Source organism: Vitis vinifera, chromosome 9 (genome assembly GCF_030704535.1).
Source record: "Vitis vinifera cultivar Pinot Noir 40024 chromosome 9, ASM3070453v1".
In the NCBI taxonomy this organism is placed as follows: domain Eukaryota; kingdom Viridiplantae; phylum Streptophyta; class Magnoliopsida; order Vitales; family Vitaceae; genus Vitis; species Vitis vinifera.
This window is the reverse complement of record NC_081813.1, coordinates 281,975-307,644: the sequence shown is the minus strand read 5'-3', so window position 1 is coordinate 307,644 and position 25,670 is coordinate 281,975. Positions and strand designations below refer to the sequence as shown.

The window sequence follows — 25,670 nt, the reverse complement described above, 5'->3', positions numbered from 1 at the left end:
TGTGAGCCTCTCCTCAAACAGTATTTTAGACCTTTAGTTCCTTTGCAGTCAATGCTTTTTCCCTGTTTGGCATTCCTGTTCAACTGCCTCCTCAGTCACTTTCCCAACGCCACCTCACTCTCTTTTATCAATATGATTCTTCTGAATCTCATACAAATCCCATCACCCCCAGCCCCGGGTTCCAAATAGCTTCTATCTCTTGCCTCACTACTCCTTTTTCACCCCACACCACCCCCCCCATGGATCTCACCAGCCCCAGATACATTCAAGCTCCTCCTTTGTTTGCTTCTCTTGGGGTATGCTTCCTTTTTCTTTTCTTTTCTTTTCCTTTCTTTTTTCCCCCCCATCTATCTGTGGCTTTCTGTTCATTCATTCTGGATTTTTATTTTATTTTTTTCAGGAAACACCATTGGAAGGGGACACAAGCCTCTGTGGGAATAGCAAGGGCAACCCATTTGCAGATGCCTTCTCTGACCCACTCTGCAAGCTCAATCTCAAGGAGACTTCTGAGTTTGTCAAGTCATTTCCGATGGCAAACAATGCCGCTGAGGGGGGCAGAGGTTTTCTTGATGTCTCAGCTCAGAGGAGGAGGGAGGGGGTGAGCTCAGTGGCACAGAGGAAGCTTGAAGCTCCTCCCACTCCTGGCAGACCTGTTTTCAGCTTCAGTGTTGGTAATCTCACCAGAAAGAGCTTTCCTTCAAAATGGGATGATGCAGAGAAATGGCTAATAAGCAGCTCCTGCCATGAATCCCCTGCTCACCCCATGAAACCACCCTCAGATTCCTCAAAGGTTTCAAAGCAATGTGATGAGGTGAAGCAACAAGTGGAGGTCTTTGCGGAGAAGTGCAGGGTCACTGAGGAAAAGGTCTCAAAGGTGGCTTCAGGCTTTCCAAGTCCGGTAGCTTTGGACCATCATAACTCAGCCAGACCTTTCAATGGGGTCTTAGCCTCGGCAGATGTACTTCTAAAAGGTTAAGATCTTCATTCCAAAAGCTTCATCACTTTTGCTTTACTTGCCCCACCAACTCCTTTTCTTTCTCTCCACCATTATCATCATTCTCTTCTTTTGTCTTCCACTTTTAAAACTCTTGCTTTCTCTCCGCGGTTTGATTTTTTTTTAACTTCCCATTACCTTACTCCATTTTTCTGGTCTTTCCATGGTCAATGGATTTAAACTTTGTTTGTGGGGAAGCAAAGGAAAGAAGAGAACATAGTACAAGTTTGACTCAGAAGAATGTGTTCTTTCTGGGGTCCCAAACAAACTGAAAATTTTAATTTCTTCTATTTTCCCAGCAACCAAAGGGACCATCATCCTCTCTAAGATGATCATTTTTTTTTTTTTTATGTATTACAAAAGTAAGCCTTTTTTTGTACATACCCAAATCCTGTTTTGGGGGGGAAATTGCAATATTAAAGCTATTTAATAACCATGACTCCCATTTGAATTTGTTACTGCAGATAAGTTCACAGATGGGGTGGACCCAATTTTCCCAAATTTCAGATACTCAGAGCCAACTAAAGAAGGGTTTCTGTTTGGAAACTCAGTGGATGAATCCATGAAAGATGCAGCCACAGAAGTGTTTCATGAGGTTCACCACAGAGACATTGGCACAGAGATGACTCCAATTGGCAGTTCCACAGTTTCAAGGTGTCATACACCCATCAAAAGCTCCTCACCAGCCCGCCATAACACTCCTGCTAATAGGTCAGGCCCATTGGCGTTAGGGAGCTCCAACAGCACCAACACAACCATTGACATTTCCCAGCTGCAAGAGTGTCATTTAGCTAAGCTGCAGCTTGGTTCACAATTTGATTCGGTTGGGTCTCATTGGAGTTCAAGGGAGGAGGAAGAAGAAGAGGTATCAAAGAGCCTTAGACACTCTGAAACAGGCAATTTCTGCAGAAAGAGTATCTCAGAGGCCAAATCTGCTTCATGGGAAGAAGAGGAGAAAACCAAGTGCTGCCTCAGGTAATTTGGCGCCTGAGCTTTGGAATTGTCTTGTTTTGTATCTTATGTCGTGCACCAATTCTGATTTGAGTTGCAGGTATCAAAGAGAAGAAGCAAAAATCCAAGCTTGGGTGAATCTACAGAAGGCCAAGGCAGAAGCTCAATCAAGAAAGCTTGAGGTACTGTTCTCCATCACAAGAACCTTTTTTACCTACTTCCATCACTTATTAACATTTTTCATGTTCATGAGCAGCATAAGATCAAGATATATCTAATTAATTATTCATGTCTTCTTTTCCATTTGTAGGGATATTACAGAACTTAATGCCCATAATTCTATAGTTACAAAATTGGTTTGATAGGAAAGAACCTGTGAGCTGCAGCCAAGCTGTGGCTTAGTATTAAAAATCAAAACCTTCCGAGTCTAAAAATGTGCTATCCCACATATGAAATGGCTGTATTATGTTGACTAAAGTTGGAAAATTTTGTCGGGTTTATCGTTGGCATGGTGGGTGTTCCTCGAGCCACCCACTGCTCCCAGACACTCCTCCCCTTTTATTTTTCTTTGCTGGTCCACCTCTTTTGTAGTGTCTTCACCTAAATATGCTGTTATATTATATGCTTTCACTCCTTAAGAGGAAGAATCATGGGAGGCCATGCCTTCATGCAAGACAGTTGTATTTGTAGAGCCCATGTGAAGGTCTGGGAAATTGGTATATTAGAAGAGGGGAGACTCTCTTCCTTGAGATTAGTTTTTAATTCCTCATGAATAAGATAATGGTGGTACTAATCATTAATAAAAGATGCCACTGCTTGTTTTTCGCCTACTTACAAAGTATGATTTTTGGGATTTTACAGTCTGTTCATTTCAATGATTTTTCAGGTGAAAATACAGAAGATGAGATCAAATCTTGAAGAGAAGTTAATGAAGAGAATGGCAGTTGTACACAGAAAAGCAGAGGAGTGGAGAGCATCAGCCCAGGTGCAACACTCTGAGCAAATTCAAAGAGCTGCTGAGCAAGCTCAGAAGATGTTGAACCAACACAACTCAAACTTCTCTGCCCACAGCTCCTGTGGCTGCTTCCCTTGCAACAACCTTCATCACTAAATCATAAAGTAAAGACCAGAAAGAATTTCATTTCTGTATCTTACATCTGTCCAGGAAAACCCAGACTTTACCCTTCCTCAGCGGCAAGAACCAAGCTCCTATCTTTGAGAACTGTCTCATTTCTGAAGCCCATGTGAGCTTTTCACTGTCTGCCAACTTAAAACCATGTTCATACATTCAAAATTTCTCAGCATTATCCACACTTGGGGGTAGAAGAAAAGTAACAAAGCAATCAACTTTTTAGCAAGGAACTGATGGGCAGTAGGCTTTTGTGAGAGTGCAGTGGAAAGCTAGAGCTTTACAAAAACAAAACGTAGCAGAAGCAGACTATGTAGGGTGAAGGAGGTCCTATGGATGTGGGTGTTGGATCTATTGTCTTGGCGTTTCTTCCTTTTGACAGATGGATGAGCCATTCTTTTAGAGCAAGCACTGCCAAATATCTCAGTGGATACACTCTGATGTCTTATGTGCTCTTTACGGTAACCAGCCTGCCTTGCCTAACCCCATCCACATAGCCATGGATGCACTAGCCTGCAATCTTGTCCCTCTAATGTTGTTTTTTTCTGGATGACAGTATAAAAACACAGGAAAAATTTTGAAGCACTGAAATGTATCTAACCAATGCACGAATAACATGATCGACTAATAAGATACGAAGGAGATAAGGTACCCAAAAAAGGTCTTTTGGCTCTATATATGTATATATATATATATATGGTTCCATTAACTGGGTAGATAATCCATTTTAAAGTCACGGGGCATTTTTGAATGTATACATGGAAAAGAGTTTACGATTACATGCATTAACCCAAAACCAAATTTACATTCCCTTAGTTTATATTATCAAATCTTAAGGTTATGTCCAGTTCCGAAAAAATTGAGAGAAAATGTAAAGGAAAAAAAGTAAAGCAACATAAAAATAGATTAAAACTTAATAAACTATTTTTATTTGTTATTTAATACTCATTTTATTTATTTTAACTCATCTTAAAATGTCCAAGTATGTAACTATTTTTAATTATATTTTAATATTTTTTATAGGATAATTAAATATGAGAAAATTATTTTTCTTACCATTTTTTTCTTTCTTTAGTATTTTTTGAGAACCAAATATAACCTAACATAATTACATATAATAAAAAAAATCACTCACAAAACTAAAAGATGACAGACATTTTAGAGTATATGTAAGAACATTGTTGATGATGTTTTAGAGTACATGCACCAACGAATCCATTGTAAACGCTTGTTTAATCTTGAGGACTTAAATTTTCAACCTTTTGGTTGCATTTGGTATGTGGACTAAGAATGGGGGTACAAACACAAACCGGTATGAATCAAAAGACTATTTTATACATAAGAATAAGAGGATGAATATGCACCAAGGTGAATCAGAATACCATGTAAAAAAAAATATAAAAAAAAACTTTGATTCTTATGATAATATTTCTTTTTTTATATTTTTGTTTATAATAAGATAGAGAATTCAAAGAATTTTTTACTACCTCACACCAAGCACAACCTTATGGTATTACTCATGCCATTAATTAAATGTTACATCAGATATTGTTTTGGCTTTTACCTTCTCAAAATTGATTATTATGCCCCTTTTATTGGAGATGAATAGAAACAATTGGTCAAATTGTGCAACATTACTCAAAAAAACACCTTTATTGGACTTATTTTCGAAAAACCATAGACATTTTTATTTTAAATAATAAATAGGTATTTTCAATAAATTTGCCTCTATAAGACCTTTGTCATGCAAGTCTCTTTCAATTTACACAATCCATTATTTCATGTTAAATGGGACCACAATTAAAGGTAGAAGAGACGTGTAAGGAAAGAGGAAAAAAAAAAAAAAAGCATAGCCAATGAGACTCACTTGATATAAAATAACTTAGGACGAGTAAAGTAAAGAAACATGTGAGACCCACAAAAGAGATTTAAAAAAATGCCACATTATTGGTGAGTAATACTATTATATTTTAATATATGATTTCATCTATGGACGGGCTTTCATATCTAGGGATATTATTCTTAACCTTGTCATAACTTCTATACCCATTTCTCTTGATTTATTTTTACTTTATAAGTATTTAAAATTTTATTTAACTGAGCTTCTTAAACTTGAGAAACAACGTTTCAAAGTTAAAAATAATATTTGAGAGTACAATAAAATTCTTTACCTATCGAAACCCTAATTATTTCATATATATGATTATGTTTTGCGATATTTGAAAATCACCGTCAATACCTCGGTGTAGGTTCGAGATAATCCTTTATTTCATAGTCCTATGGCTATTTACAACTAGCCAATTAAGAATTCTCAAATGTACTAGTACTAGCAATGCATCAAAGATGCAGTTATCGATTCTCTCGAGAGGCCACAATTACCGTGAGTAAACATATTAATGACGAAGAACACATTTTTGTTATGCTACTAATACTTGTACTTGCTTTGTTGTTCTGCCCAAGTCTAGCTGAGGAAAAGTTACAAGGAGTAAAACAAAGAAATATGTTGATTCGGGTTGGGCAAACTATAAGTAATGATTATATCATTCGCGATAAATATAAATAAAAAGTATGAAATCTACCTTATTAAATGAAGGTATAAATAAATGAAATTAAGATACAAATAAGTAATACATTTTCAAAAAATACTAAAAGAGTACCCTTTAATGATATAGTATGTCCCCGGGTTGAATATGTAGAAAAACTTTTCTTTTCTTTTTTTTAAAAAAAAGCCTAATATATGAAGTGAATTCTTATTTTGTTGAAAATATTAAAAATCATCCTTTTTTTTTTCAAGACATAAAATACACATGGGAATAGGAACGGAAATGATAATATCAAGTAAAAAAAGGATCAATCAAAATCTTAACGAGGATGAGATTTGATTTTTTTATGGAAATGAAATTTTTATTCTTATTTCTATTTTAAAAAATAATCCAAATTCAACAGGAATAAAACTGATTTATGATTTCCATCTTCCATTTGAGCGTTCCAAAGGTGGCCCAGAAAAGCTAAAGAAAAACCAGAATGGGCCTAAGTGGGATTGAATGCGGGAAAAGAATGGAAAGTGAATGGGCTGGTTCAGTTGGAATAAGGCCCACATGGTACATAGAAATGGAGATGGTTCGGCTTGCTAGTCAGACCCGATCCAAAAGTCAGACAAACCCGAACCCGAAGTTGCCTTGTTTCGCAAGAAGGCTATTACCTTTGTGAAGAAGCAGAGTGACATACAACACAAGAAGAACAAACCCACAGACTGAGAGAAACTATACGCAGAGCTTTTTCAGTGAGTTGCTCCACCTCTAATTCTAAATGCATTTTTCTTGTTATTTCGGCTTTATTTTATTCCGATCATTAGGTTTTTTTTTTTTTTTTTTGGGGGGGGGGGGGGGTGGTGGTGGAATTTGATTTTTGGTTTGTCATTCTGATATTTAGGGTTGTCTTTTCTTCTATTTTCTTCTTCAGATCCGAACAGTACAAAATGTTTCTCACAAGGTGAGAGCACTCTTTCACTGCCAAATCTAGGGTTTTTTTTTTGCATTACTTATTATTGTTCATGTAAATGTTGATTTTGGGGTCTGGTGGGATTTGAAGGACTGAGTACGACAGAGGTGTGAATACCTTCTCCCCAGAAGGCCGATTGTTTCAGGTTGAATACGCTATCGAGGCCATCAAGGTACGGTGAAATTCGTTTCTCTTATTTGTTTAATTTCATGATTGATTTTTTTTTCTTTTCAGTAGGTGAGGGTGTTTTTGTGATTTTGATTACAGCTGGGTTCAACTGCAATTGGGTTGAAGACGAAGGAAGGTGTTGTGCTTGCTGTCGAGAAACGCATTACTTCTCCATTGCTGGTATCTGTGCCTTCTGGTTTATGCATTTTCTTGTTTTGTTAAGCCAACCGTGAATTCGTTTTAGCTTCAGATAATCTCACCCATTTGAGAGTTTTCAAATTATTGATAAGCTATTTGAAGCATTTGACTGCATTCTTGAAGTCCAGTGACTGGAACCAATGAAAGGAGAGAAAAAATTGTTGAAAATAGCTTGAGAAAGACGTTTCTTTTCTGGTTACTGGATGTAAGGAATATGTCATGCATGTGCAGTCTAAATTAGTTGATTGATTCCGAATGTGGTGGTGATGTGACAGAAGTTGGGAGAGGTTAGAAGCAAGGGAAGTTCAAAGAGTTGAGGGAATCAGGACTTTTTGGCATTTTGTGTAACTAAACAGTTTTGAGGAACAGAACAAAAGGGAAACTGGGGCATTAGTTTTCTTATTAGCATAGATTATCAGCAATTTCCTCTCTTACTCTCAGTCTTTCCAAGTCTCAAATTGTTCACATTAGTTAATTTTAAAGACATGTGAATAGGGAACTTCTTAAAGAAGTTATGCTACTTCATCTACAGCCTATTCTTTTTCAATTGTTTTTCAGGAGCCCAGCAGTGTGGAGAAAATTATGGAAATTGATGAGCATATAGGTTGTGCTATGAGTGGATTGATTGCTGATGCTCGTACACTTGTTGAACATGCACGAGTTGAAACTCAGGTACTGTTTGTAATGATGTTGATGATACTCATGTATATATGTTTTACTTTTTTTTTATATTGGCAGATGTTATATTTTACTTTGCTTTGTGGTGTAGAAATACTGATTTCTAAATGTACTTTTAACAGAATCATAGGTTTTCATATGGGGAGCCAATGACTGTTGAGTCCACTACACAAGCTCTTTGTGACCTTGCCCTGCGATTTGGTGAAGGGGATGAAGAATCCATGGTTATGAATGCTTTACCTTTCCAATACCATTAGCTATTGTCATTTTTTTGTTTGAGGATCTAGTGAAATATTTGACACTATTATTTATTTTGCTTCTATGTTTGCATCTGATGATTATAATATTGTACAAAACAATCTTTAAAAAGACCATTCTAAAGTATCAGCTTAAAACCCTTGCTTTTATTTGTCAATAAATGATTTATGAGCATCTCGAACATCATTTCTTGCTTGTTTCTTTGCATCTCACTTTTGAATTGCACAATCCTTTCTTGAATTTGTGTCTCTCAATGTGATTTTTTATTTCAACATTTTTTTGTGTAAATATCCTTTTCTTTTTGTATGGAATTGAACTTGGAACCTTTCCATCCCTACTCAAAACCCTTTCCACTTGATTTGATTTAGACAATTGTGCTGAAAGCACAACATGTTGTTGGGATACTTAAGTTTTGTTGGTCACTATTTGATGTGGTTCTTGCTTTTTCATACCTTATATATTCATTTAAATTACACATTTGAGAATCATTATTGGTTCTATGTGCTTAGTTGGCCATCTTCTCCATATTTTATGTGATTATGTAGAGTAGACAATTGAAAATTATTGCCCTAACACACATTAAGGGGTTATGAAAGAGCCATTTGTTGGATATTGAAGCATAGTAGAAAAAACAAGGAAGACAAATTGAAAAACCTCATTTGGGTTTGTAAGACATGCAAAATGGCAATGTTGCATTTGGTGGGTTTTGTTAAAAAACAATTCATAATGGACAATTCATGAAAATATGAGTGAGTTAGTATGGCATAGCTAGTATAGTCTATAGGTTGGTGTGGTCCTTAACACTATGGAAAAGAGAAAATTCTTATAGTTTAAACATCAATTACTCATATTATATCTTTGTTGATACTCAAATTTGCATTTCCAATCAGATCTATGAGAATATGCTATGTGTCCATTGTGGTGTATAGGGCTAATTGTGTAAATACATCCCTTACATTCATACATCGATGGGTTCCCTCCTTGTGAAGCCCTTTATGGGTGTTTTATGTTGCTTTACCTTCACGCTGTTTTTTGTGATACTTTGGCCTTTACTTGTTTATTGTGCTAGAATGTTATCACAATCCACATAGATACCTCTACCTTTAGGTAAATGCTTGATTGTGGCAGATAGAGGGGGGAAGTCTCCTATCCATCTCAAGATGGAAGCATTTACATTGTATTGCATATCAAAGAAGGGTCATTCCCAACATACTAGGATTGACAATCTAGAGATCACTTCCTCACCTTCAAAAGTTGATATTACTAACTTCTTCTTACCTTATCTTGAGAGTATCCCCACTTGTCTCTATGTCATTCATAAGGTTGATTGAACTTGGTATCATCACATTGAATATTGTGTATACTTCCTCTTAAGCTACTTGGTAGCATAGTATTGAGGTGTTTCATGTCTTCCTAAGTAAAAAAAGCATGGCTCTAGAAGTCCAATTGGCTTGGTTGGTTGGCTTTTCCAACCAAAAAGTATATGGGATGATTCAAAGATCTTGGTTTGGTGGCTAGAGTTAGAGGTCTACCAAGGCAAGATTGACCCAAATAATATTGAGCTCGTTTTGGCTTGATTGGGAGGAAGGGGGACCACTTAGTTGGACATATATTGTTATTACCACATGTTTCTTGAATGAATCACTTGAATATGGTGGCATGTTATTGTCCTATGTATACTTGAGACTATCTTATTGGCCTATGTTATATCATCGAGTTGGTTCTTATCCAAAAATTCCATATAAATAAAGCCTAAAAGGCTGCCATTTATAGAGACTAAAATTTTTCTATCCAAAGATTACTACTAGTTACTTCAATCTACTCTTTTTCTCAATTTACTTCATTCTCTCATTGAATTGGGGCACCTCACCATCCACATAGTCAATCTCTTATGAAGAATTTTGCATAGGCATTGTGGCAACTTTAATGGGAAACACCATGTACATGGCAGGCAAAAAGAATTATTAAAGTGTCTATGCTAGATTCTTTATAAGAGAGGTTGGTCTCATGTAGAGTGGATTGAGAGGAATAGTGAGTTGGAGTAAACAACCATAATCTTTGGAGAGCAAATCCTTTAGAGAAAAATAAAATAAAATAACCCTTTAGGTGTCGTGATCTTTGAGGCCTATTTATAGGGAATTTTTCAATAATAACCCACTTGATGACACACTTTGGACCAAAAAAATGGTGCCATCTGTTCATGAACCAATGATGTACTGTCATGTGTACATATACTAATAATATATTGCCGCATGTCCATTCAAGTAATTTATTAGGACATGTGGTAAATGCTATACATGTTTTGCAAAGTGGGTCTCGCTTCTTTTAGGTTAGGTTTAAACAGGTGCAAGGATATTTGGGTGAATCTAATGTTGATGGGTCTCTAACACTGATCATCAAACCAAGAACTTCAAATCATTCCATTCATTTGATGGCAGGGTAGGTTAAGCCTACCATGAAGATACACCAAGCCTAATTAAGCTCCCTAAATCTTGCCCCCAACTTGGGGAGGCATAAAGCATCTAGGTGCTATACTACCAAGCAACTTCAAGGGAGGTATAGGTGATGGTTAATGCAATGATATCAAGCTGAAGCAATCCATCTATTGGATGACGGAGATGGCTACTTGGAACATCTTCATGATGAAGTGAGAATGGGTTAGTAATGACTACATATGAAGGTGAGAAAGTGACCTCTTGTTGCACACCCTAACATGTTTGGGATGAGCCTTTTATCCACAATACTAAATGAATGTTTCCATCCTAAGGTGGGTAGAAGACTAACATCAGCATCTACAACAATGTATGTTTGTGCATTATCTTGTCACCAATACTAACACAATAAAGAGTAGAGACCAAGGTGTCAATAAGAATCAACATGAGGGTAAAGCAACAAAGAGCTTTCATAGTGGTGCAAAATGAACCTATCAATGCCATGATCCTAAGCCATGTATTTAGATAATTAGCCTCATGCACCATAGCTGACACATGAAAATCCTCATAGGTGCAACTAACAGTTTGAAATTCAATTGTAAAAATTAAGAAACTAAAACTTAATGTTTTTACTAATAAACATGTTTAGTTTTGGGAAGATGGAAAAATCATATGTTAGGAAGTTTCTCAAGATCGGGGTTATTGGGTTTGACCCCAGGGCATTACCCCTAAAGCATGGATGTGTCTATGCAAACAGGCTTGTCATACAACCTGGTGGTTTTACTTTAATAATATGGTTTAGGAGGTTGCCATCCAAACTTCCATTTTATTTCATTTGGTATTCAGTAGGGAATACTTGTTAATGGAAATGCAAAACTGCTACCAGTTAATGGCTTATTATTATCTAGTGTATTGGCACTTAGAAGTGCAGAATAAGCTTGATTACAATAATGAGCCCATGGTTTAATCAAAGGGTATGATATCCTCAAACCTGCCTACCAAAAAGGGGTTAGCAAAATGTGTCACTAGGAAGCTTCAATCCTCATATGGAGTAAAAGGGATTGATTCTGAAGTTACCTGCTTAAATTCTCTGGGGATAGTAATACCAATGAAGTATTTCTTGTTATTTCCCAAGTGATCTTGCTTCCATGTCATGATATTTATTGAGCTTCTATGAGTCTTGCAAAATACCTCCGTCCTTACCCCCACCCCCCCTATAAGCAAGTTTTGCAATATACCTCTTCATTCTTAAGAAAGAGGCAAAATCAGTGTCTTGACTTCTATAAAGTAGTTGTGTATTATGTTTTTGCAAACAAGATTCTTTAGGTATTGGTTTGATATGTTGTTAATATGTGGTATTAGATACTATGCTTATATGTTTCTAATATTGTTTCTGTACAGTCTCGACCATTTGGAGTATCGCTTCTCATTGCTGGTCATGATGAGAATGGGCCCAGCTTGTAAGTTCTAATTTGTTTGAGACTCTAAAGAGAACTCAGCTGTTGTTTTTTACCCCTTATTTCTTTTTTTATTCACATATTTTATTTGCTTTACTGCGGATTAACATGGCTAATCTGATACAATATATGGTAATGATAAAATATGTTTAAGTTACTCTACTGTGTTTTCTTTTATTACAAATAGGCTCTCATTTGGCACTTGTAAATATATGCTGGGAACATTTCTATGAAATATTTACCAAGTAGTTGATCATATTCGCATTTCTGGAATTCAAGACAAGTATAGTTATGGGGTACATGCTGTCAACTGATCACCAATTTGGAATCCTTACAACATGGTTTAACTTTGAAACCTTAGGATAGGATAATTGTTTCAACAAAACCCAAGGTGGCTGTACTTATAATGCACATGCTGAGTTACCGAATTCCTGAGTTATATATAAAATATGACTGGTTCCTAACGCACAGGACCCATTGTGTGTGTTAATTCAATAAATCCCATGTTTCTTTGTCTGTTGAGTTTGTTAAGGCTCCCTGACTTTTTGATGCTGAAAGGAGAAGCTTTTGAGATGCAGATACTATACGGACCCATCTGGAACATTTTGGCAGTGTAATGCAAAAGCTATTGGATCAGGTTCTGAAGGTGCAGACAGTTCTCTGCAGGAGCAATTTAATCAGGTACGTGCGATTTTTGGAGGATTGAATTGTTATACTTGTTAACTATCCTTTTCCCTTTTTAGCAGTTGACCAGTTAGCACCCTTTAGATCTTCTATATTAGGCTCAGTGTAGTAGTGATAGCTAAAAGTTTAGAAGTTATTTGTAATTTTCTGTACTGTTAAAGTTGACAAAATCCTTTTTAATAAAATGATTTTCTGGAAAATTCGCTGTTTTCCCCACCTATTGCAGGACCTAACTCTTCAAGAGGCTGAAACAATAGCTCTTTCCATTCTGAAGCAAGTTATGGAAGAAAAGGTAGAAGCTTTTCCTTAATGCTATCTGCATTCTTGTATGTAAGCAATAATAACATTCGTACTTTTATTGTTAGTAAATAACTCCAATTGAATTGTGTTATTTGATTTCAGGTGACCCCTAACAACGTGGACATTGCGAAGGTGGCTCCAACCTACCATTTATACACCCCTGCAGAGGTGGAGGCTGTCATCAGTCGCCTATGAAAGAACTCCCTACAAAAGAAGTCCTCAGACCTCAAATCCGTTCCCCATGATATCCATACACCAATGCTATTTTATTAGTTTATGGGGAGGATCTTTATCTGTTTCTGATTTGGGATTTTGTCAGGGAAACTCAGGAAACTTTTTTTGGGTGTGTACTCAAACCATGCTGCTTCAGTTGTTGGCGTGATCAATTCTCTTGCACTTTACGATCTACCTTCGATAAACTTAACAAAACTTCGAGCTGCCGTTTAGCTAATTGATGGCATATGTTTGCATTTAAGTCATATTGTTAGGGGATGACCTATTAAAAGGGATGAATTATTCTCCACTTTGGAAACTAACCCTTCACCTATTTTTAACCTAAAAAAATATCAATTTTTGATAAAAATATCCTCATTTTTTTCTTGTCGAAGTACTCTTTTTCTCTTATATAACACATAAATAATGAAAATATTGAATACTATTTATGTCAAAAATGGGTTACTCTTTCGAGTTTAAAAATGAGGAGGTTAGTTTTACAAATTTGGAATGTTTTTATCCTTTTTAATCGATTAATCCTATTAATAGTTAGGTCATGTTTGTTTGTTTTTATCTTTTTTTTTTTATTTTAAAAAAAAACATCTAAATAAAATTTAATTTAATTAAACTATAATTATAACTTAATAGTATTAACAATTAAGTTGGTTTTTTTTTTTTTATTTTGTTTTTGTGAAGTATTAAGTATTAATAGGCCAGTGTTATATTGAGAATGCATTTTGAGTTGATTGTTTCAAAAAAGTTATTTGTAATATTTAATAAAAATAAAATATTTTTTCTTTTTTTATAAGGAAAAGTGGGTTTTGAGCTACTAATTTGAAAAAATGTAATAAAATGAATCTAATTTTTATAAATGGTATTTTTTTCATAAGTTAGATAATTATTTTTTCAAATACTTTTTTACTTAATAGTATTAAATAAAATTATCAAAAAATTAATTTATCATTTTAATTTAATAAAAATATATCACAAATATCATATTATAAGTTTCTATTATATAATATGCGATACAAATTATTTTGAAAAAAATCTTCACGGCCTAATTCTCTAATTAATAATGATTTTATATCCTATATTATATAATTTCATTCATTTTCTCTTTTTTTTTTTTTTTTTAATAAAATTGAATAAAATTTTATTAATCGATATTAATAATAAAGTAAGAAATTTTAAAAATTAAAAACTCAATTAAGACTAAAATACTTAAAAATTAAATACAATTAAATAAAAAAACTTACAAATTTAAAAAATAAAATATTGACTCTTATTGTATTTTCAATTCTTTTCATATATTTATGTTTTCTATGTTTTCTATTAATATGATTTAATGAAGTGAAAGTTAATATTTTATTTTATATTTTTAGTTTTAAAGTTTTTTAAGTTTTAATTTCATTTTTAATTTTTAAAGTTTTTTATTTTAGTGATCTCAAATTAATTTCCACGCTAAAAAAAATTCGCCATAAATGTTATTAACCTAAGTCATTTTAGGAAATAATTACCTAATTTATGAAAAATTACATATATTTTAAAATATTTTTATATGAATGAAGAGAAAGTTTTTTTTCTATATTTTTTTTTTAAATTAGTAAGTCACAACTCACTTTCTTCTTTTTTATTTATTCAATAAAAATAAATAAATATAAGTAATAAGTAAAAAAAAAAAAATTAAAAGCCAAACCATCTAAAAAGTAAATTGTATTATTACCAGTGAAAGACCTGGCAAAATAATTACCCGTGCAAGGGTACATTTTTTTTTTTTTGATAAATAAGCACTAAATATATTATCAAATAGCAAAAAGCCACAAACAAAGCATACAGAGAGTATACACAGTAACCTAAACCTCAAAAAGCAAAAACAATAGCCTCACCAGCCCTTAAGTGGACGCTAGCCACTCCAAAAAGCCTATAAGTGAAGAGGACTTCTCTCCAATATACACCCTATCCCAACTCCACAAGTTACATACAAAAGAATTTTTGAGTTTCTGTATAGCTAAGAATCCCCCCCTAAAAGCTAATCTATTCCTTTCCTTCCAAACCGTCCAAAAAATACACAACGGAATGGAATTCCAGATCTTTTTCCTTTTTTTCCCCACAAAAGGGTCTCTCCAACTAATTAACACCTCTTTAACTGTTTTCTGGGAACACCCACTGAATACCAAACAAGGCAAGAATGATATCCCAGAGGACTCTAACCACTATACAGTGTAAAAGAATATGATTTACAATTTCTTCTTCACAACCACATAAAAAACAGTGATTAGGGAGTTGCCACCCCCATTTTTGAAGTCTATCTAGGGTAAGAATCTTCCCCCATGTGGCCTCCCAAGCAAAAAAAGGCAACTTTGGTTGGGACTTTATCCACCCAAATGCATTTTTTCAGGAAGGCAAAATCGTTGGGAGCAAACAGCAAGTTATAAGCTTCCTTAACCCCAAATTTTCCATTTTCCCCACCCTTCCAAACAACTAAATCCTCTTTTAAAGATATCCTATAGTCCCTCAACATAGTAAGCAAATCTCCTATCAAATCCAGCTCCTAAAGCCTTTAGAAAATCTTAGATTCCAACCTCCTTGACCAAAATTCGAATCCCACACTTCATTTACCGTTGCATTCCTATGAACCGCCAAGGCGAATAATTGGGGAAAGTTTTGGGACAGCGCTGCGTTGCCACACCAACAATCAGTCCATAATTTGACTTTAGTCCCTTTACCCACTTTAAACTCTATATTATCTCAACACCAGTTTGCCTCTTTCAAGATCTTCTTCCAAACCCCTACTCCAAACGTCCCACTAGCTTCATTAGTCCTCCACCCCTCTTAGCCATACTTCACCAAAATCACCTTCTTCCAAAGATTGTCCTTTTCGTGGGCAAATCTCCATATCCATTTGTTGAGCAAGGCCTTATTCAAAAGATCAAGTTTCCTTATGCCTAGACCACCCTTCTCCTTTTGAGCATACACCACCTCCTAATTGATTACATGGACTTTCCTCTCTAAATTTCCCCCTCCCCAAAGGAAGTTTCTTTGTAATTTTTATAGTCTTCTTGCAACAATCTTAGGCATTCGAAATAGGGATAGTTGGTAAAGAGGCATATTGGCCATCTTGCTCTTAATGAGGGTGATTCTCCCGTCTTTGTAAATATATTGTCTTTTCCAAAGAGCTAATCTTCTCCTCATTCTCTCTTCCACTCCATCCCACATAGAAGGAGCCTTGTGATGGGCTCCTAGGGGCAGCCCCAAGTAAGTAGAGGGCATAGACCCCACCCTACACCCTAACTCCACTACCATTTCCTCAATCTCTTCCACCTCACCAACTGGAATAATTTCGCTTTTAGCCAAGTTGATTCTTAAGTCGGATGTAGCATCAAACCAAATCAAAATCCAGCTTAAGTAGGTTAGATGCTCTTTCTTTGCTTCGCAAAATACCACTATATCATCAGTAAAAAGCAAGTGGGATACATTCATCTCCATCCTTCCTCTTCCTCGAATTCTGCATCATGAAATAAAACCCCCATCAACAGCCCTTCTTATGAGAGCACTCAACACTTCCATTCCCAAAACAAAAAAGTAAAGAGATAGAAGATCTCCTTGATGCAGCCCCTTGGAGCTCGAAAAAAACCTGCTAGCACCCCATTAACTAGAACAGAGAATTTAGTTGTTGAAATGCATCTCCACATCCACTCCATCCACCGTGACCCAAAGCCCATCTTATGCATAACCCTCATTAGAAAGTTCCAGTTGATGCTGTCATTGACTTTTTCAATATCCAATTTACATATCAGTCCTTTCTTTTTTCGTTTTTGCCAAGAGTCAATCACCTCATTAGCTGTAAGCGAAGCATCCAAGATATATCAGCCCATCACAAATGCATTTTGATCCACAGAAACCACATTTCCTAAAACCTTCTTCAGCCTGTTTGCCAACACCTTGGCCAAAAGCTTATACATTCCCCCTAACAGGCTTACAGGCCAGAAATCCCCAAGGTCCTTAGCACCACATTTTTTTGGAATTAGGACCAGGAAAGTAGTATTAAGGCTTTTGGCAAATGAGCTTTGATCGTAAAAATCCTTAAACATTTCCAAAATCTCCTCCTTCACAAAATCTCAACAAGATTGTCAAAAAGCCACCGTGAATCCATCTGGGCCTGGAGCTTTATCACCATTCATTTCCATCAAGGCAGAATGTATTTCTTCCTCAGAGAAAGACAGCTCCAAACTCTCAGCTTCTTGGGAACTTAGATGTTTAAGATGCAACCCCTCAATGTCAGCTCTCCAGCCTGGTTCTTCTGATAATAGTTGATGAAAAGCATTAACTACCCCTTTCCTCACCTCCTACTCCTTAGTCAACCACACCCCATCTATCTTAATTCTATCCAATGAATTATTTCTGCAATGGGCGTTTGCCATTTGATGAAAAAAGCCAGTGTTTCTATCTCCTTTTAACCATAGCTCCCTTGACAGTTGTCTCCAGTGGGCTTCTTCTAGTAAGATCCACTTTTTATAATTTTCCTTTGCTTCTTTTTTCAACTATGTTTCTCCTTCTGATAGGCTCCTCTCACTTTCCACCCCATCCCAGACTCAACTTGTTGAAGAGCTGAATTTTATAGACTTCCAGCCTTCCAAAAATGTCCTTATTCCAATCAAACACAAAAGACCCCAGTACGCCAACGTTACAATTTTTGGTTAATATTTGATCCATTCTTTTTATTGACAAACCATTTTTGTGAAGATAGGGAAACTTTGATTTTAATATTTAAGTTTTCAAATAAAATTTTACTCCTAAAATCAATTTAAAATTATTTTTAGAAACTATTACTTTGAAAATCTCAAACCATTGTGTAGGGAAAAAGAGAAAAAAGATTTGAAACTCCATACCGTTGTGTATTTTTTGGACAATTTGGAATGAAAGAAATAAATTAGCCTTTAGAGGGGCTCCCTAACTATACAGAAATTGAAAAATTCTTTTGTTTGTAATTTGTGAAGTTGGGATAGGGTGTATATGGGAGAGGAGTCATCTTGGCTTTTAGGTTTTTGGAATGACTTGCCGTTCCTTAAGGGGTGGTGAGTGTTTTGTTCATGTGTTTTTGCTTCTAGGTTGCTGTGTATACTTCTTGTATGCTTTGTGGCTTTTTGCACTTTAATATATTTGCGCTCATTTATCAAAAAAAAAAAAGAAAATCTCAAACCATAAAAGAGTGATCATGTCATCTCATGTCATGATCATGTTTGTATGGAAAACTGAACAGTATCGCCAACATGTCATCCTCATCAAAAGAAGAGAGGCACAAAGTGCCTATAAACATGGCTTACAACGCCATGCCTTATTCAGAACTATGAAAGCAGGGCCCAGATTACATGCCTCAGTCTCGAAACTCCTCCATGAATCCTTTGTGGAATTCTGTCAGGCGGGAGACAACAGCCGGAATCTTATCTTCTTGAGGCAGTATTGTGCACCTGAAATGCCATGTCCCAGGAACCTGTCACAGAATCACAATACAGATCAATCAAAACTCGCAAAGCTGGTGGCAACAACAACTATTCATATATCGTGATACTTCATATCACTCAGCCCATTAGGTCCAGAGTTGAGAATATCATATTGAAATCAACTCAATCAACTTGACGGAATTTGGTGTTCTTTACGTGTATCTCACTTTCCAAATGTGTATGACCACCTGATTTGCTACTGTTTGAATAGGAACTTACTCCCATTGGAGTTATTAGCAGTCCCAACCACGCTAAGCTAACATATGTACACAAGGATGGAGTTCAGATTATGCAAAGCCAAACAAGACTTACCTGACCGAAGCCAGATCCAGGAACAACAACAATTCCAGTGGCATTTAGGAGGCGGCGAGCGTAAAATGCATCAGGGGCAGTTTTTGCAGCTTCTGCAGCTTTAATTGCTTTCTCAGGCAGGTGAATACGGGGGAAGAGATACATTGCTCCTTCTGCCTTGTTGCAAGTTACACCCTCCAAGCTATTGAGTGCATCTTCCAGTGTCTGCAGTCATGAAGGAAACAGGAAAGGAAAAATGATAAAACTAAGGTATCATCCTGGGTCAGCCTGAAACTAGCGATTGTATACTAAAAGAGGCAAATCAGTGTGACAATTGGTCTCAGTCCTGCTCCATTTAATCAGTATTCACTTGTCTAATTTTATGGAATGAGATTAATTCATTTAACTAACCTTTGCACGCCTTGCCAGGGATGAGAGTATTCCGTCCTTCTCCATGAAATAAGATTCATAGGATTCATCTCCAACCTGAAAACATCCACTTGATTTAATATGATATAATGGAAGTTTAATGAACATTGAAGTTTGGAATGAAATAGCTAGTCGTGATGCTGGAAAACCAGCTCTTTAGTCCATTAAACTTTTAGCATAACTAGGTTTCCATGTGCATATGTCCAATGTAACTCTGATTATTTGCCCCAAACTTTCCCACAAGCACAACTCCAACAGCTGGATTATTAATTATACCTTCCTTAACAAACATTATGTGTTAGCAATACCTTATTGATTGATAAGGAAAAAGAATTATAAGGAAGCCTAAAAATAATCCCACCCATAATATAAGTTGAAATCTAGAATTTTATATTGACAAAATTCGAACAAACTAACAAGTCAGACTGCTTTTAAGATTGTGACATAATCAATGATAGTAGTAGGAGCTTTGAAGATTGCTATGTAGTAGTAAGCATATTGAAGCCTATAAAGGGGGGCAAAGAGAACCAAGAAACTAGAATTTTATATTGACAAATTCAAACAAACTAGCAAGCCAGACTGCTTTTAAGGCTGTATATAATCAATCATGAGAGTAGTAGAGAGATTTTAAAGATTGCTATATAATATAAGTACTAGTAGTAATCAGATTCATACTTCTGAAGTTCTAATACAATATCATATTAACTTTCAAAGTAAAAGAAATGGTTCAAAAGTTCTGGTCTTGAAAATTCCAGACCTATAGATCAAGTTCCAAATCAAGATAAAAAAATAAAGGGGAAGGTAAAGATAAGTTGAAACTTCAAAAAGAGATTCCCTCCCACAGCTGGCTTCCATGACAAAAAAATATGTAAAAGAGGGGATACAATGGAGGATTAACAAACAAGTTGTGAGACCAGACAGGCCCAAGATAGTATGAGCCTGACATGCCAAGCTAAGTCTGGTCTCCAAATGGTAAATAAGTAAATATATAAATAAATAGACAAAAAGAAAAAAAGAAGCAAAGAGTTTGCTAATTTATAGAGGGAAAAAAATTAACCTTGGGTGGGCTCATCACAAGGCTTGCAAGAATTTGACCAGTGATATTAGAACAAAGATTCACAGATGCCACTTTGTATATCTGTTCCCGCACATCAGCGCCAAACCCAGTTACCTCCATGTAACCTCCTCTTTTTCCACACTCCCCATAGTACCCTGAAGCCAGCAAAGACACATGCTGATTAAATCCAAACTCAATATTCTTCTGGCAGTTATTTCCTATCTTGTTTTGATCAATTTGGCTGATAAGATCAACATACCTTTAGAGACTGACTGAAATGACACTACAGAGATATCTTCCTCGCCATACCCCATAGAACGGGATATCTTCTTGAACGAGTGAAACTTCTTGTCAGGAACATATACATTTTCCTGGTATACCTGTACAAAGTTCACTGGACATTGTCACAGGTCAACTAAATTTAACACTTGCAAACACATCTACACTCATTCGATAAGGCTCCACATGTGTGAGATAAATCATGTCAATAAATGGTTAAGCCAAGAGCAGGGGGAAAAACAACTTCGACTAAAGTTTCCTTCAGAAGTACTTGTCTTTAAATAGTACTAAAGTACATATACAGCTGAAGATTTCACAAACAACCTACCTCATCTGCCAGAAGAACAAGACCTTCTTTCTTGCAGAATTCCACAATGTCTCGCTGGTTGTCCTCAGAAAGAACCTGCAACATGAAAACCCAAGAAAATTCAACCATAGAAGGTCAGAAGTAAACCATCTTCTCATCCAAGAAGCCCTGTTTGAAGAAAATTTAAACACATGCTCTTTGCAAACCTAGCTATCAAAGCACTGATTATTGCTTACCTGCCCCGTTGGGTTGCCTGGATTTATTACAACCAAGGCCCTAACGGTGATACCCTTTGACTTTGCATCTTCCAATTGCTTCTGAAGTTCTGAAATCTCCAAGCCCCACCCAGTTGCTTCATCAAGATAGTAAGGAACCTGCAAAACCAAAGTAAGATTATATTCTTAAGAATATACAAGCCCTTTGGGAAAAAAGTGCAAATGCGGTGAGGATAATGTAACTCTGATCACTCTCCCAAGAAAGAGGAGATGAGGGGTCGTCATTAATTCAGTTTAAGCTTGAGTTGCAGCCAACTAAATAATACAGCTAAACGAATTGATTCTAAGTTTACAACTTTGGCATGCCCAGTATACTTTGTAAGGACATGGGTTGCCCCCCTTTTATTATGTGCTTTTTATTTACACATTAAAAAAAAAAAAAAAAAGGTTTACAGCTATTGCTCTTATATTATACAAACATACAAGAGTGCCACCATGTAGAACAATTGAAGCAGAGTACAAAGGGTACTGAGGAATGGGACAAAGAATTCCATCCTTCTCCGTTCTTATCAGTAACTGCATCATCATATGGACCTGATAAGAGAGGGAGAAAAACATTTGTTATTTATGCTTGAAATTTTAAAATCACAAATTTTCAATTAGTTGTCATTAAAAGATACAAAAGAAAGAAAAAAAAAAAACAAAACAGAAATTGAAATTTACTGCTGGGCTTGCACCATCAGTCAAGAAAATGTCATTTGGATTAGAAGGAAAACCATCACGAGCTTCAATTCCAGCAGCAATAGTATCACGCAATCCTTTGATACCCTGATGTGGACAAAAATACAATAAAATTGATATGACATCTCACCATAAAAAATGAATTAACATCAAACTTCCCAAAATCCCATGGTAGAGGGGGGTGTAATCATTGCCTGACTGTGACTATATGCACCAGTTGCTCTTCCAGGAATTTGATCCAGGATCTGCCAAGCTCGCTCTATGGCATCCGCACTGTAACAGGAGAATGTAAAGAAGAAGCCGATGATTAACAGAAGTCAAAAATGTTCTTTGCCACATTAAAAACTCCTGCAAGGCAAAAGAGTATCATAGCAGGAGACAACTTGTATTTTGTTTTTGACTGGCTCTATATAGTTAAGCATCACAACCACAGGAGTAGATATATGGGTTATTTAATGTCATCCAATCACATGTCTTTCAATGGTACAACTGAAGTCACTGGAAGAATTGACGAAGAATTAAATGAAGGTCAAGTCAAGAGCATAAAATCCATTATACTTTTTTAAACAAATAAAATTAACATTCTGCAATGCTTTTAGTTTATGGACAACCACATTTCAAATGTAAAAGATTTTGTACATCCCTTAATACCCACGAAATCCTGAGGTAGCAATTGAATTAACAAAAACAATAGCATTTCAAATATATGCTTTGTAGGTTGTGTGGCATCATCCACCATCTTTCCAATTTGGAATGGACACTCTAAGATAGAAATCCTTCAGTTGGAAAGAAGTCGATGGTTTTGGTGGACCATCCAACTGCAGTACTGAAAATCTTTACAAAAATCTTAGTACTCATCCATGATTGGAAAACGGTAGCTCAGAAAGCACATGACTTGCTATAAATTTTAATACCTGAACAAACCCTGTGTCTCACTTTTGTCCAAAATAGGTGGATGATCACATAGTGCAATAACCTACGACAGGGAGGAAAATGATTAGGAATTGCTCTAGCTGAAATAATATATGATACTATAAAGGTACAAAAAACCCACCTCTCGGAAAAAAGTAATTGGCTGTTGACCAAGAGATTGAGGATTTCCAATGTTGCAGTAAAGTATCTGTATGAGACCAGGGGAAAAAACAGTTCACAAGTAGAAAGGCTGCTACACATAAGGCAAATTTTATTGCAAAAATGGTGGCATTAGAGGCACATCTTTAGGACAAGGAACTTTCTTCTGCATCCCTTAAGTTAATTTTGTTTACTTTTTGAAAAGAGGCAATAGTAATACAACTGGAAAAACCAAATCTAGCAGTAGTACTGGCCAATTTGTTAAAGCACACTGGATCAATGGATAAGTCCAATCTTGAAAAACCTCTTTTTTTTTTTTCCATTTTGAAAATTGGAAATTCATCTGAAGTTAGTTGTTACATTTTGCTTATAGAACATGCTTTGGAAGAAGTAATCTTTGTATGGATAAAAAGTACCCTAGAAAACCAATTAATCAAAGCATCAAAGAGGAACAAACAAAAACAAGTAGTTAACTTTTAATCCATATTACCTAATACTGCAAAAATCCACTCAAAATAAAAATTCTGAAAGAAAAAACATACCTCATCAAAAGGAAGAGAACCTGGCTTTTCTTGTAACTCCTGCTGCAACCGCTGTGAGAACAGAACATAATAAAGGACACTCAGAGATATGGATAGGTTGATTATATTAAATGACTCCTATTCAGTATGCAAATCCTTTCATAAAACCATCAAGCAATTCATTGTTTCAATTTCAACTTTTAATGCAAGCACGATGACCTTTTGGAATTTAGACAACATGTGCATCCATATGGTAATGTTGGTAAACTGTTCCTCAGTCCACCAACAGCTATAACACAAGTCCAGATTGCATCATCTGAGTCTCTTTATAGGTGGGTGTTCAGGCATGTATGAATTCAATTTTAAATACAATTCCCATGAAATAGTTTTACATTCAACAGCTAGTAAGGAATGAGGCTAATTACCTGGGCAAGGGTGACAATCTCACCCCGGACAGCATACTCACATTCTAAGACCTGTAAGAGGACCAAAAGCAATAAGGGTCAACAACAACTGTAAATGCTAGAAGAAAGCCTAATAATGAGAAATCAGGGCAAGTTCAAAACCCATTGCTCTCATTCGTCAAGCTTTATAAAATCTACCAACCTCTTGTATTAGCAATAGAAAGAAAAATGAAAACGGGTGAAAAGAAAAAGAGGTAAAAAAAAATAATAATTGAGAGGTAGGGATTCATTACAACTAGATCACCTCTGCTGTAAACTTCAAATGGTTTCCAGCAATTTGGATCTTGAAAAGGACTGGGAAGGGGGGAAAAATAAAAAAAGCAAACTCAAACGATTTTCCCTTTTCCCCCTTTTCTTCTCTTTTCCTCAACCTTTCCTCAAATTCCCCTAAGAAATCAGAAATGCTCAGTCCCAAGTGTAAAGTTTCTAATATCATTTGGAAACTACAGAAGATGTATATCTTCAATGAAGCTGCTAAAAAGCTACTTGTTTTGCCCAGAGACTGAACTTGAAAATAGTCCTAGAGATCAAAACCATGATAGGAGTGCACCAAATCCACGGAAGCAGATTTTTTTTAAAAAAAGGCCCACAAATTTAACCAAAACAGAAAGCCATTAAAGAAATCATGAAAAGTGAAAGACGGGAAAATGATAAACTCGACTAGAATAGAACAACATTGAACTAATGGCAGACCAAAAAAGAAACAAACAAATAAGAAAATCTAGATTGGGAAGCACAGCACATAAAAAAAAGAAACAATTTTCATCCACACATCTAGAATAAACACAGACAAAAACCAAAAACCCAATAAAACAGTGAAGAAATCAACGAGAAACTAAAGAAGAAAAAGCAAACCCAGTTGCAGAATCACAAAAACAGAACGCCCAGAAGCGATATAATCAAAGAAAAAGAAAAAGAAAAACCATACCTTAGGGTTGATGGTTTCGAGAGTAACAGGAGTAGGCATGGCGGCGGAAGAGGAAGAAGAAGGAGAATCGGAGTTAGAGAGAGAAGTCGTGGAGGAGAAGAAACGAAGAGAGCGATGAGAAAGAGATCGCTTCTGATAACTACTGAGCACGCCGCTGACGAATCTCCGCATCTTTTTTATATGCAGGGGCCTCTACGTTTGTAAAGGCCAAAACAACCAAACAGTTGGATGCGTCTGCCGGCGCCCACACGTTTTACTTTGAAACCACCTTATTTCACCGGCTTTTTCTTCTCTTTCCCGCACACAGATTTGGCAGGTAGCCACCAGAGGCGCCGTTTCCTTAACTCCGCTCCCCACCCTCTTGTGTCTCCACCAAGTACCAACCCACCTCTTTTTTTTATTTTTTATTATTATTATTATTATTTAAAATTTTCAAATTAGGAATAACTAAGGAATACAAGCTCGTCTCAAATTTGACTACCATCTCTTTTATTTATTACCATGCACGTCGGGGATTTTACTTCTTGATGCTAATCCAGAGTTTATAGATAAACTAAGGTGATGTTTATTTTTTTGGTTTTTTGTTAAAAATCATTTAGTTTTAAAATTTAGGTTATTTATTTTTTTACTTTTTCATGGCTTAGTATAAACTTTTTACTAAATAAAAAAAACCAAAATATATGACTTTTTCTAAATAGAAAAAATAACACAATGATTTTTTTTACTTTCTAATACTTAATAGAAATAAAATACTACAAAAACAAACAACCTAATATTTAATACTATTAAGTATTAAGGTTCTATTTAGAATTAAGTAAAAAAACAAACAACACCTAACCCTACCATCCTTTCTATGCTCCCTAATGTTGAAAAATAAACATGCGGACTGTCATGTAAGACATT

At 35.7% G+C, this 25,670-nt stretch overlaps 3 protein-coding genes across 4 annotated transcripts; 2 read left to right on the top strand and 1 right to left on the bottom strand.

Annotated features, from left to right (window-relative positions):
- LOC100260045 (uncharacterized) lies at nt 1-3,653 on the top strand. Its single transcript, XM_002271182.4, has 5 exons — nt 1-296; nt 401-971; nt 1,459-1,969; nt 2,046-2,127; nt 2,832-3,653. Exons 1-5 carry the CDS (start codon nt 240-242, stop codon nt 3,054-3,056), a joined length of 1,446 nt encoding a protein of 481 aa, XP_002271218.1. The 5' UTR covers nt 1-239; the 3' UTR covers nt 3,057-3,653.
- Nucleotides 3,654-6,219: 2,566 nt separating this feature from the next.
- Nucleotides 6,220-13,156, top strand: LOC100263432 (proteasome subunit alpha type-5-like). 2 transcript variants are annotated; one of them, XM_002265527.5, is made up of 10 exons: nt 6,220-6,357; nt 6,537-6,566; nt 6,666-6,747; nt 6,843-6,923; nt 7,500-7,613; nt 7,742-7,843; nt 11,711-11,769; nt 12,345-12,447; nt 12,677-12,742; nt 12,853-13,156. In XM_002265527.5, exons 2-10 carry the CDS (start codon nt 6,553-6,555, stop codon nt 12,943-12,945), a joined length of 714 nt encoding a protein of 237 aa, XP_002265563.1. In that variant the 5' UTR covers nt 6,220-6,357; nt 6,537-6,552; the 3' UTR covers nt 12,946-13,156. The 2 variants fall into 2 exon arrangements, with proteins under 2 accessions (XP_002265563.1, XP_010654370.1); XM_010656068.3 differs by having other exon boundaries at nt 6,507-6,566.
- Nucleotides 13,157-18,150: 4,994 nt separating this feature from the next.
- On the bottom strand, nt 18,151-25,148 carry LOC100241156 (alanine aminotransferase 2). The gene is made up of 15 exons (XM_002265258.5): nt 24,768-25,148; nt 23,801-23,851; nt 23,397-23,447; nt 22,838-22,903; nt 22,698-22,759; nt 21,978-22,056; nt 21,766-21,870; nt 21,526-21,636; nt 21,064-21,201; nt 20,849-20,923; nt 20,501-20,621; nt 20,242-20,396; nt 19,167-19,241; nt 18,777-18,980; nt 18,151-18,454 (listed from the first exon to the last, which is right to left on the bottom strand). The coding sequence occupies exons 1-15, from the start codon at nt 24,936-24,938 to the stop codon at nt 18,338-18,340; spliced, it is 1,581 nt and encodes a 526-aa protein (XP_002265294.2). The 5' UTR covers nt 24,939-25,148; the 3' UTR covers nt 18,151-18,337.
- Nucleotides 25,149-25,670: the final 522 nt, after the last annotated feature.

Coding starts and splice junctions, on each gene's coding strand:
- LOC100241156 (XM_002265258.5), bottom strand. CDS start 24,938: ATGCGGAGATTCGTCAGCGGCGTGCTCAGTAGTTATCAGAAGCGATCT. Junction 22,057..22,697: donor GAGACACAGGGTTTGTTCAG/GTATTAAAATTT, acceptor CTCCTGTTACAG/TGCGGATGCCATAGAGCGAG. Junction 20,397..20,500: donor ATTTCAGTCAGTCTCTAAAG/GTATGTTGATCT, acceptor TGCTGGCTTCAG/GGTACTATGGGGAGTGTGGA.
- LOC100263432 (XM_002265527.5), top strand. Junction 6,748..6,842: donor ACGCTATCGAGGCCATCAAG/GTACGGTGAAAT, acceptor TTTTGATTACAG/CTGGGTTCAACTGCAATTGG. Junction 12,448..12,676: donor TGCAGGAGCAATTTAATCAG/GTACGTGCGATT, acceptor CACCTATTGCAG/GACCTAACTCTTCAAGAGGC.
- LOC100260045 (XM_002271182.4), top strand. CDS start 240: ATGGATCTCACCAGCCCCAGATACATTCAAGCTCCTCCTTTGTTTGCT. Junction 972..1,458: donor GGCAGATGTACTTCTAAAAG/GTTAAGATCTTC, acceptor TTGTTACTGCAG/ATAAGTTCACAGATGGGGTG. Junction 1,970..2,045: donor AAAACCAAGTGCTGCCTCAG/GTAATTTGGCGC, acceptor TTTGAGTTGCAG/GTATCAAAGAGAAGAAGCAA.